The sequence below is a fragment of the Marmota monax genome, unplaced genomic scaffold (assembly GCF_021218885.2).
Source record: "Marmota monax isolate L192 unplaced genomic scaffold, Marmota_monax_Labrador192_F-V1.1 WCK01_AAM20220418_F8-fsc00304, whole genome shotgun sequence".
NCBI classification, from domain to species: domain Eukaryota; kingdom Metazoa; phylum Chordata; class Mammalia; order Rodentia; family Sciuridae; genus Marmota; species Marmota monax.
In genome coordinates this window covers 1,284,161-1,297,280 of record NW_026694168.1, presented here as the reverse complement: position 1 = coordinate 1,297,280, position 13,120 = coordinate 1,284,161, and the positions used below count along the sequence as shown (strand labels likewise).

Sequence of the window (13,120 nt, the reverse complement as noted above, 5' to 3'; positions counted from 1 at the left end):
CATTTGTCCATTTCTCTTATTTTCTAGAGCTTGATATTTATTCTTTTAAAAAATTCACTTTTAGTAAGTATTTTTTTTCCATTTACTTCCCCCTTTTTATATGCCTGGTAATTATCTAATCTGACCCATTCTCCATTAGTCTAGAATGCTTTCTGATCACATTAACTTCTTTTATATAAGAAGGTATGCTTCTGGATTGTCTGAATCCATCAATCTGTATGTGTATTTTTGGTCAGTACTAAATTTTTATATCATTATAACATGTTGTTGTGATATGTAAAATTAATCCTTTGTCATTTTTTCTTTCTAAAATTATTTTAATTATTGTCATCTATTTATAATCCAGATACCAAGTCCCCCACTAAAGATATTAATCTTAAGGGAAAATTAAATTTATGAATTTAATTATTGGTGTTATTTCAAAGATTATTTCACAAGTTAGTCTTTTTGAATTTATTGATAAGAATTATCAGATGCCATTTATGACCTGGACAAATAGTCAAAATATTTATCTAAACTGTTAACCTAATATGTAAACCACAACGCACACACACAGATCCATGAAATAAAAGGAAAATATTCATCTCTGGATCAAAGTTCTTTTAGTAAATTGATTGGGCTAACTATAAATGAGGAGGTTTTCTTTTTACTTTTTCCAATAAAATAGATATGACAATTTTCAAGGTAATACACCCATAGTCAGGTATTATATTTAAAGCTCAGATGACTTTCAACCTTTTTTATTATAGCAATATAGCACATACTTTCACATAACTTCTCTAAATTTCAAATTTCCACATTGTACCAATTTGGGGGGGGAAGGAATTGTTTTTCTAAACCTCTTTTTAAGAAAATGTAATTGTCTTTTTCATAAACATAAAATTTGTGTGTGCTTTCCAGCTGAGAAGCACTGATAAACACTTTAAAAATATTATTTTAGGTGACTATACATCTAGTTCCAAAATGACACCTGAAGTTTATATCTGTCCTACAAAAAATGAGTTATAACAAATTTCTATATATTTCAATAATATTTAGAATATAAAATTTCAAAAATGTTTCATTTCTTTCTTTCAGTTAACTATTATAGTATTCATATTAAATCAAGAAATAGTTTATAAATGTGCTTTCTTTCTTAGGAAATTACTCATGGAAGAACTGACCAGTAATTTAAAAGAAAACCAGTTTAATGCATTAAGCTTTTATCCTAAATTTTAGATACAAGAGATTTTTTTTGCAACCAAAATAGGGCGATCAATTAAACAAAGAGTTTTTAAGATTCAGTGCTTACTTTCTGTTGTTGATGTTGTTATAATTATTTGATAGAGATGAAGGAGAGATCTTTGGTAAAGTTGAAAAATTGGATGCACCTGGGGACCTTTAAAAATATGAAAATGTTAAATTAGATAAAAAATGAAGAATTTTGAAAATAATTATGAAATAAAGAAAAGAACTAACAGATGACAATGTTTGTAGTAAATGAATGCTGGAAAACAGATTTATGAGCAAAATTACTATATATCCTTTGGTTTTTAACTTGTACTATATTTGTCCTTTTCATATATAATAAAAAGGGAGCTATTTTCAAATTAAATATACACCTTGTTATTATTCCTATAAATTTACTAACTGTACATACCCATTTCAGAGTTAAGGTAACAACTATTAACATTTTATAATCACTTTCCATAAATTAATGGAATGAAAATTTTCTACTTTTGTTTCTCAGTAGGTACCACTGGCATTCTAGTTATATATACACTGACAGAGAACAGAGAATATTATCAATTCTTAAAAATTTTAAGGCAAGGCGGACCTAAGAGCACAGAGAGTTTCAATCAAACCTAAGTAGTAAAATTTGCCCAAAATCACCTCTGGCTTTTAACTAATAAGTACACTTTAAAGGCATAATTTATAACCAACAAACCTACTATATAGAAATGATTAAATTACTTAAAGGTCTCTGAAAGATTCAATTTCCTTTGAAATTTTGTACACAATTTCAATTCACCAGGCAATATCTAGTCCAGGGGCTCTAAAACGTTAGGTTTCAAGCCAGTTAACTAATTCATTGCTAATTATAAATTAGTGAGGCCCAAACAGATAAGTTTCTAAAAATTATTTTGTTTCCTCTATTAAGTTACTAAGGAACTATGAAATGGTCAATGGGTAGGAAAGTTTAATCTACAAAATCTACTTTCAGATAATTTGGATTCAGAAAAAAAAATACATGTGCACGTGTATAAATGTACTACACATAATAAATGGTATGTAAGAAAAATTCAACTTTTGAAGTTTTATATATTATATAATCTATCAAAAATTTCTTTCATTTTCTTACATGCATAATACCCTGGATTCAATCACCAGCACCACCAAAACAAAACAAAACAAAAAAACCTTCTTTTGTGAAGGCTGTGTATTAAAGGATTACTTAAGTAAAACTTCTCTTTAGGCAACTTTCTGACAGAAATATCTTTAATAAAATGTCATTTTACTATATTAAGTTAAAACAAAAAATACAATCAACCAAGCTTTAATAGAAAATAATGTAGAAAACACACTTAAAAGTAATTTTAGAATACTATTATTTTCAATAACAGAAATATCTTGGCATTTTTGCTGCTATATTCAGAGTTTTTTTTAACTATGAAAAAACCCTACTATGATTAGAGTTATGGATTAAGGATGTCAATTTTTCAAAATATGATTCATTACAATTTTTCAGGAACACATATATAAATGGAAATGTTTGTTCCCTTCTATCAATCAGTAAGAAATATGGAAATAAAAAATATATTACTACTTCTAATAAAAATGGCTGAGGAGGGCTGGGATTGTGGCTCAACGGTAGAGCACTTGAGTAGCACATGTGAACACTGGGTTTGATTTTAAGCACCACATATAAATAAATGAATAAAATAAAGGTCCATCAATATATTAAAATTTTTTTTTTAAAATGGCTGAGGAGCATATAGATGTGTATTTATTTAATTTTTTTTCCTTTTTCTGTCCATCTGTGCTTTTTTTTTAAAACTCTTCGTTACTAACTTTACCTATGGATTATATTACAAGAAAAAGAATTAAGTTGTATTTTGATAACAGTTTCTGTGGAATTCATTCAAACTAGGAATACAAAAGAGACAGACAGTTCAGGGAAAATTGACACTAAGTAAAATACCTACAAAACAATATAAATGTGATAACAAATTTTAATACAACATTCTGTAGGTATAACATGATGTTCAGTGAAAGGAACAGGTGAGAACTAGAAATATTCCAGGTAGAAAGAAAAGCATTTGCAAATGTGAGATCATAGAAAATATGATGTGTTTAGGAAATTATCAGTAAATCCAGCAAAACAATATATAGTGATAGGAACAGAAGTTAGTAAAGTAGGTATGATAATAAAGGGCCACTATGTTCTGTTAAGGAAAATGGATTTGATCCAATTGTGCTGGGACTTGTTGAAAAACTTTAATAGGTGATCAACAAAATCATATTTACATTCTAGAAAAGATAACTCAGGAATAAAAATAGAATGAAGGCTGGAAGGTCAGTAGGAGACTATAAAGATAACAAAGGGGAAAATTTAAAAGGGCTGAAGTTAAGAAAATGGTGTGGGCAACTGCAACATATCTTCGATGTTTTGGAAGCATTTTCAAAGTATAGTACCTGGACCCTAGGGTTCTTTAAGACCCTTTCATGGTATTTGTGTTAAAATTATTTTCATTATAATACCAATATGTTATTTAAATATCACTTGACAGTTTTTACTGGGTGGGTATTTGTGCTGATAATGCAAAAACAATGGTGGATAAAACTGATGGCACATTAACATCAATCAAAGCAGTAACAGTGATGCTATATTCTTCACTTTTCCACAGTAGAAAACAAAATTTCATTGATGAAAATCATGTTGAAAAATAAAAATTATTGATTTTTATTAAATCTAGACTCTTAATTTTGCTACTTTTTAATATTATATGACAAATTGGGAAGTTTGCAGGAAGCAGCACATCTGCTACATATGGAAGTACCATGGCTTTCATGAGGAAAAATTTGTGTAATTGTTTGAACTGCAAGTGAAACCAGTCACTGTTTTTATAGCACCACTCTTCACTCCTACACAGGAGAACAACTGGAGGTTGAGGCAGGGACTGCATGTTTCAGGTCAGCCTGGGAAACTTAACGAGGGAGGGAGGGAGGGAGGGAGGGAGGAAAGAAAAAGGGGCAGAGGTGGGAATGTGCAAGGCCCTATGTTCAATCCTCAGTATTGTAAGAACACAACCAAAATCCAAACAACACCACAACACAACTTCCGGTGGCTACTAAGACTTGGTTATCCAGTACACATTTTCTCAAAAATGAATTAAGGGAACCTACTATTTCAAGGAAAATAACTAAAAGTATCGCCAATAATAAAAAATCTGAGTTTTCAATCAAAAAACAGAATTTTTGAAAAAAGTTCTGCTACCATGTGGTTCTTGGATCCCAGACATTTCTCATAAAATTTTTAAAAATGTGAATTACAGCTAGGTGTGGAGGCATATACTTGTATTTCCAGCAGCTTAGGAGGTTGAGGCAGGAGGATCCCTGGATTCAATCCATGGTATCCCCCCCCCCCCCCCAAGAAAGTGATTTATAAAAAATTATATAATGGAGTGTATCAACATAAGAAAGATTTGCCTAATTCAGTGAATCAATATTCTTCAAATAACCAAAATGCATAAAATTACAAATGATTGGTCTTAATGGAAAAGTACAAAAGATTCATTGTACAGTGTGGTTTCTGATCCACACTGTAATTAACCTTTAATACTTAAACCACCTCTGGTCAAGTTTTTATAAGGTATCAAATGTCAGAAAATACTATTCCCATTTTCAACTACGTAGCTATATGAAGATAAATTTCCTTCATGTACTTCATACAAATAGTGTGCCACAATAAATTAAATGCAGAAGCACATGAGAATTTAGTTGTTTTCTATTCATGTAGATAGTAAAGAAATTTGCAAAAATGTAAAATAATGCTATTTTTCTTAGTTTTTTTTTTTTAAAGAAAAGTTATCCTTCGTAAGCTACATCAAAAGATAATGGCTCAGCGCTGTTATTTATAAATACCTTAAAATTTAATTTTAATTCCTATTATGATAAACACTTGATTAAAAACCCACCTGAACAGAAGTTTTTTTTTTTTAATTCATTAATAATTTTTAAGCATGTAAAGGGGAACTGAGACAAAACACTTAAAAATTTCAGATTTAGGAGATAGAAACTGCAAGACTTGCTAACTTGAAAGGAGTGAGGTGGAAAGAGGAACTCAAGATGGTTCTGAGATAGTAGTTAAACAAGGAATGCAGGAAATAAATACTGTTGAGGTTGAGGGGATAGGAAGTAGAGTAAATAGATTTTGTTCAATCTGTTGTGATAAGTTCTTTTTTTAAATTTATATATGACAGAGGAATGCATTACAATTCTTATTACACATATAGAGCATGATTTTTCATATCTCTGGTTGTATACACAGTATATTCACACCAAATTGTGTCTTCATACCTGTACTTTGGCTAATAATGATCCTCACATTCCACCATCATTAATAACCCCATGCCACCCTCCCTTCCCCTCCAACCCCTCTGCTCTATCTACAGTTCATCTATTCCTCCCATGCTCCCTCTCCCTATCCCACTATGAATCAGCCTCCTTATATCAAAGAAAATATTTGGCATTTAGTTTTTTGGAATTGGCTAACTTCACTTAGCATTATCTTCTCTAACTCCATCCATTTACTTGCAAATGCCATGATTTTATTCTCTTCTATTGCTGAGTAATATTCCATTGCGTATATATGCCACATTTTTTTTAATCCATTCATCTATTGAAGGGCATCTAGGTTGGTTCCACAGTTTAGCTATTGTGAATTGTGCTGTGTTCTTGTAGTATGCTTTTTTAAGTCCTTTGGGTATAGACTGAGGAGAGGGATAGCTGGGTCAAATGGTGGTTCCATTCCCAATTTTCTAAGAAATCTCCAAGTTCTATGTGACATTTAGAGAAAATTGAGAATTCAAAAGAGTTACAGGCAAGAATACAGGATGGCATATTTGTGTTAGTTTTGAGTTGTGGGAGAGGATTAACATAGAACTTATAACCTTTGAGTACCTACTATGGTATGAAAAGATCTTCAGACAAATTTTGTATATTATGAATGCATTTAAGGTCTGAGCACAGCTGCTCTTTATAGTCAGTGAACTTGTTTAATGGACCATGACAGGGAGAGACTTTCACATGTAATGCAAGAGGCTATACACCATCTGCAAAATCAAATGTGGTGACACTGAAGAGGAAGAGAGGATTGGTCAGAGAGGTGAGAATAGTTCTTGAAAAACATTTGTAGTGTGGATTAAAATTCAGGGAACTCTGGGAGTCAGCAATCAAAAAGAAGTATTAAAGTCAAACTGGATAAAAACAACAAATAAGACTTTGTTAAATTATGCATGGGTGGCAATGAACATTAAGTAAAGCCTTTTGCAAAAAGTTGGATACTAAAAAGGCGGTATTTGGAGCAAGTTAACGTTTTTATATTTCAATGTGGGAGAGATTTGTTTATGTTCATAGGTCAAAAGGGATGATGACATTAGAAAAGAAACAAAACAGTATGGTAGGCATTTTATACATGTAGGAGAGGGGGAATTAATGAAAGAAAAGGCAAAGTCTAGGATGAAATGATATAAAAATTATAGTTGTCCTTAAATAGCAAGTAGATCAGCTAAAAATATATGTTGTCCACAGGTGAAGTTGAAGGAAGACAATTTAAAAATGCTTTTATTGATATTACTGACAAATGAGTACATATCAGTTAAGTAGTCCAATCTAGTTAAAATTTGTGGAATTAATGTCAGGTTGTTTAAGGGTTGACTCATAAGTCTACAGATAATAATCAGAACCCTTTTTTCTTTCCATGATGTAATTTAGAAATTATATTTTTCATTTTCTAGTGGCTTTCTAGAGGGGAGAAAAGAAATGTTTGAAATATGATATACTGACTGGATACCAAGCCACTTACCTAGCGTTAAGCTAATCTTGGCCAGTTTGGTCTAGCTGTAATATAAGGCAGGGATTAATCTCTTAAATAGGACAAAAAAAGGCAAGACATTAATTTAGCTTAAGTGGTTCAGAGAAAATTAAACCTTACCCCTGACAACTGAATGTTTATAGTATCTGAATTCCTCTATGTCCAATATGTTTCAACTAAAAGCATGTAATTCAAGGTTAAATTGAGCTTCTTGCTTCAACAGAAACAAAGTTTTTCTTGGTAAGTGACCTGAATATTTATCATACATGGAAACTGAATGCCATGATATTGAACAATCAAAATGTAGAAGTCTGAATGCTAACATAGCAAAATAGTTATTAAAAAGATTTTTATATTTATTTCAAACCTAACATTGTAAAACAACCCAACTTTATAAAATCTAATCATGCTAGACAAAGCAAAAATTATCAACAAAAGCAAGACCAACTTTAAACTGTTTCTAACAACAATCATAAGCCAAGTTCTTAAAGAAAAAAATTAAAATCTCTTAAAAAATATCATCTTCTAAGTGAGATACAGATAGTTCAGTTCAAGAAGCGTTTTCTGTATGCCTCCTGCATGACAGGCAGGGGATTAGGTACTTAACGATACGCAAGAATTTACAATACATTGCTTTTCATAGTTTTATTTTTGTTTCTTATTTTGATTGCTTAATTTTACAGAAAGTATTTGTAATATATAACTTTCCACTTTAAAAGATGAAGCTGCTGTCATTTCTTCAGTCATTATTATGCTCAGCATCAAATTCACAATGTATTTTAAACTTTTATTACAGAAATTCTGAAACATACATAAACTCTCAATATCAGCAATTCTTCAACAATGACCATTTGCCATTCTTGTTTTAACTATAATTCCCTAAGCATCCCTTTCCTCCCTTCTCCCCTCTTTTTGTGGACTAATGTAAGTTCCAAAGACTTATAATTTCACCCATAAATACTAGCATGCATCCCTAACAGGGATCTTTTTGTTTTAATCACCACATACCATTACCAGTCCCAACCAAATATAGTTTTGTGCTCATTTTTCCAACTATCTAAAATGCATTATTTTTTCTTTCAGTTGGTTAGTTTGACTTGAGATCCAAAAAAGTTCATACCTATGTATATCAATTTTAATAAAAAAAGGCCCTTAATACTTGTACCAGCTAACTTATCTTCTCTGATTTCATCTTATAATGTAAATACAATTATTTTACATTTGTCCTAATTTCTGACCTATTTAAACAGGTAACCTTGACTTTTATGTGTTACTGTAAATTTTATAAACTGCTCAAATCTTTTTTGGAACTAACTAGAAGAGAAAGAAAGTATCCAATACAGGATAGATATCCAGTTTGAAAATCTAAAATTTGAAAAGTTGTAAAATCTGAAACTTTTTGAGCACTTGACACTCAAAAATTCTCAAATTTTAGTTTCTCAGATTTCTGGATTAGAAATGTTCAACTGGTGAAGTCTATTCAAATATTCAGAAATCTGAAACACTTCTGGTCCCACACTCTACCAATTGAGCTCTTTCTCCAGTCCCCCAAGCATTTCAGATATGTTTAACCTGTAAGTATTCCTGGGTATCTATGAACGTTGTCAAGCATTTACTGAGAAGTCTACACTTAAAATTATATTCATTTACACATGTATTTCACTGTCTAAATTTTCTAACTTCAACTAAACCTAGATACTGCTTTTAAGTATTGATGCTAACATCGGCTAATCATAACTGTGACCATGTGGTTTGTTTGATAAAAACAGATCTAGTACTAGGTTATACATTATTTTTTCACAACAGAAAGTGGAATAGTACTTTGGTAGAAGTTTTGGATGTAGAAATGATCTGTTTAACCCATATATATTTTAACAATGCAAAATTTATATAAACATTTAAAATCTTAAATTTATTGGTAAATAGCAGTATATAGAAATTTTACTTTAATATTATCATGACACCTTTGCCTTTAAGCGACAAATACCTAGAATGTATATACTTAAATAACAAACAGATTTATCTTCCTGTCTGGGAATCCTTCCTCTCCAACCAAGTACCACCTTTGATAAATAAGTATATTTCATGAGGAGTACTTGTACACCAGTTGTACCATTTTCTGACTAGCATCTTTTCCCTAGTCATCTACTTCCCACTCCCATCTTGCTGCCTGAATTTACATGCTAGTTTAAACAAAGGTCTCTGCTTGTCAAGTTCATTAACCCTCTGTTCTTTATCCCTCCCATCTCTTCAACTTTTAGCTTTACTGACCATAGAAACAAATTTTCTGAACCTTCATGATTATTCTATTTGATCCTCTAGTATCAATACTTTGTGATACCCTTTAAATTTTGTATACTGTTCTCTACATTTTCTGATAATTCACATACACTTTAACTTCCCAAATCTATGAACGTGACTGCATCCCTGCAGTGCTCATTACTCTCCAAACTTTAGTTCCATATCTTTTAATTGTATCATAACACTTTTATTTGGCTGTTCCACTATCTCACATTTTACAAGTCTCAGAAAAAGTTATTCCGTGACTGTTTCTTAATGGGAACAATAAGATAAAATGTAAAAGCTTCAGTACAATTTGTTAAAATGAAATCAACACTTTATGTAAGGTTTCCTAATATGTATTTTAATAATTTTTTAACCAAATAGGTCTATGCACCATTTCTGAATCAATTAATTCTTGCAGTTACATATGTGAACTGGGCTTAATTACTCTTCAAAATAATCTAAAGAAGTGTTTGAAACAGAAAAGCAGAAACAGAATATTGCAGTTACAATGATTCCTATTATATGTGCCAACAAAAAAAGCAGTATGCAATAGTTTTATTCACAAAGTGCTTTCTCTTCCAAGCAGATTTTTCAGGAATAGAATGCTGTAAAAATACTATTATGGCATTAGATTAAGTTTACACTTGAGAGTTTCAGTCATCAATTTAGAATTTTATTAATCAGAACTCTACAAATGGCAGAGAGACAATGTATAATTATCAGCAGTATTTTTCCATTAGATTTTTTTTTTCAGCCACTGCTTTATCTGGTTGATGGTAAATTCTCTGGATGCTTTCTAGTCCATAAAAACAGTCTTTAGAATCATCATTGTCTCTTTAGCTTCTTTTCTCCAAAAACTTAATCATTTTTAAAAAATATTTTTTAAAGAATTAATGAAAATGAATGGATTAAATTCAAATGCTACCCTCACAAAAAGGAATTTTGACCATAACATAATTATTTAATAGGTTGTACTTCAGCTAGAAGCCACAGTTAAGAAATGAGTTGTCAACCTTAATTTTTCTGATAAAGTAAAAGTTAACCTAATTGTGCAGGTTTCTACTCTTTAGGACCCCCTCCTCAAGGCTTCTACAGTTTTTCTACTTTAAAATCTTTTTTTTAGAAATTCAAGATTCAATTAGCCAAACATCCCCAACAGAATAATTAGACTATTCACTTAATGCTAGGAAAATATCCTTGGAAAATAAATGGTCAAATTTTAAGGTACCATTAGAAGAGGCCATGCTTTTGAGAGGTTGTAAGAAATCTGATACTTAGAAACTAGAAATGCAAGCTTTCAAAAAACAAATAAGCATTGAGTATTCTTAATATATAGCATAAATATAAAGATGAAAAATTTAAATTATGTTGATATTTAGCAGAAAAGTTCAATTAGAAAACTTCTAGTAGTGCTTAGATTTCTAATGTAGACAATGGATTGTTTGATATGCTAATTAAAATACACACACAGTAACTACAGAACTACATGTTTTTTAAAAAAATCATTTTACCCTTAACATCTTTGAATATTTAGTATTTCTTCTCAAAAGTAAAAACCACCACTCCCAAAATTTATGCTTCAGATGAGCACACATAGTTTCAGTTCATTTCCATTTTCAACAACATTCCTTTTTTTTCAGTGGTTTAGGAAAGTCAGACAAGTAAAATGCTTTAATATATGCCCTCTACAGTAACATTTAAATTTTTTTCTTGTTCATAAGAAACACCTAAAATGCAAATTCCTGGGCACACCATAAAGACATACTCTGCTGATCTGGGTGGGAACCGCATAGTACATGTCAAGAAACATTACTTAGAGAATTTCTCAAAGTGTAATCCTGAGGCGTCAGCATTAGCATCACATGTGAACTCGTTAGAAATGATCCACTGAATAAGAAACTGTTTTAATTAAACTCTACAGGTGATTATTCTTTCTACCATAACACAACTCAATTTCTCCTTGCCTTTGACACCTTCGGTAGGAACTGGTTATGTGCTATGTGGTATGATTACTGGATATTAGTGATGTTTATTAGAACTAGCATTTTCACACCAAGTCTTTATCTGGAAGTTTCTTCTTGAAAAATCTAAAATATTCTCTCTGCTAGTGTTAAGTCACATAAACGTACAATGTGACTCAGTAAATACACAAGTATTCCACTTGATTTATTTTTGGCGGTGGGGGGATACTGGGGATTGAACTCACAGGCACTCAAACACTGAACCACATCCCCAGCCCTATTTTATTTAGAGACAGAGTCTCACTGAGTCGCTTGGCATCTGGCTTTTGCTGAGGCTGGCTTTGAACACCTGGGCTCCTGCTTCAGCCTCCAGAGCCAATGGGATTACAGGTGTGCACCACTATGTGCCCCCTGAGTTGATTTTTTTTAAAGCTGACATTCATCTAGAAAAAAAGAATCTGTATCCTTGCTTCAATTATATAAATACAAATAAAAGCAAGTAATACTTTTTCACCTTTTCCTTTTTTCCCCCTCCTCTGTTGTGCTTTTTCTATGTTCTTAAGTAATATTTTTATTTCACATAATATTCTGTTTAAAATGAACAAAAAGGGTATAAACTGTAAATTTCATTCTGATATTTTTCCTCTCAACTGTATGTTTTGAAGATTTTACCACTATTAACCAACACCTCATTTTTCTTATTCACTTTACCAGTAACGGATATTGAGCAAGGTTGCCTCAACGTTCCATTACTACCAAAAATACAGCTGCAAAGATTATACCCTTTAAGGACCATAGAAATTCCTCAGAGTACTGGGTCAGAAGGATTATGGTACTCCAATTTTAATTCAATACTGACTGATTTACAGAATCTGGCAATACTAGTTTACACTTCTGTCATCAGTACATAAGACTTCCATATACCCCCCAACACTTTGCATCAGCAACCTTTAATTTTTTTTTCATTCTAACGGATGTAAGGTTGTATATTATTATTTCTTTTTATGATTACTAGTGAGTTTGTCTCCCCATCTACCCTCAGCAGTTGGCCTTCTTTTAAACTGTCTATTCCTATCTTTTGTCTATTTTTAAGGCAATTTTGTTTTGTTTCTATTAATTTGTTACAGTTCTTTATGTATTACAGATATTATTTACTTGTAAGTTGTAGATGTTCCAAAATTGACATTTTAATTTTGTATATGGTTTTTCATTAGAAAGTCTTAATTTTTAAAAAAAAAAAAAATTGTAGTTGTAGATGGACAGCATGCCATTATTTTATTGTTCATTTTTATATGGTGCTGAGGATCGAACCCAATGCTCACACATGCAAGTCAAGCGCTCTGCCACTAAGCTTCAGTCCCAGCTCAGAAAGTCTTAATTTTGATATCAAATCAATTTTTCACATTATACTCTATGATTCTTATGTAGATATTCTCCAAAGTTTCTTCTAAATTAAAATTTAATGTTTTTAATTTAGGTCTTTAATCTTTTTAATTTTTTCTCCAAATATCTAGTTCTAATAAAATCTAAGTATTCATCTGCTTTAAACACCCTCACTGCCTAGGTACACACTATCATATATCACATTCTCATATATAATTAAATCTTTGTGAGCTTACTAGTTTATTTTAGTCTACTTGCCTCCCTCGTCACAGTGTCATGATGTTTTTGTTACCATAATTAGGCTAATTTTTATTATATTAATTCCTACATGATTTACTATGGGTATTATAGGAAAGGTCAGAAATCTGTGGCTCGCAGGCTAAATCTAAGCCTTTTGCTTCTTCTAAATAAAGTT

At 31.2% G+C, this 13,120-nt stretch overlaps 1 protein-coding gene across 3 annotated transcripts in view; it reads right to left on the bottom strand.

Annotated features, from left to right (window-relative positions):
* Positions 1-13,120, bottom strand: part of LOC124107713 (ubiquitin carboxyl-terminal hydrolase 15) — a gene marked incomplete at its 3' end in the record, with an annotated part of 108,825 nt that overhangs the window by 39,583 nt on the left and 56,122 nt on the right. For 2 of the 3 annotated variants that reach the window (XM_046465878.2, XM_058585995.1), the window contains 1 exon segment: positions 1,292-1,378. In XM_046465878.2, the coding sequence (XP_046321834.1) occupies positions 1,292-1,378 (87 nt within the window). 3 annotated transcript variants of the gene reach the window in all.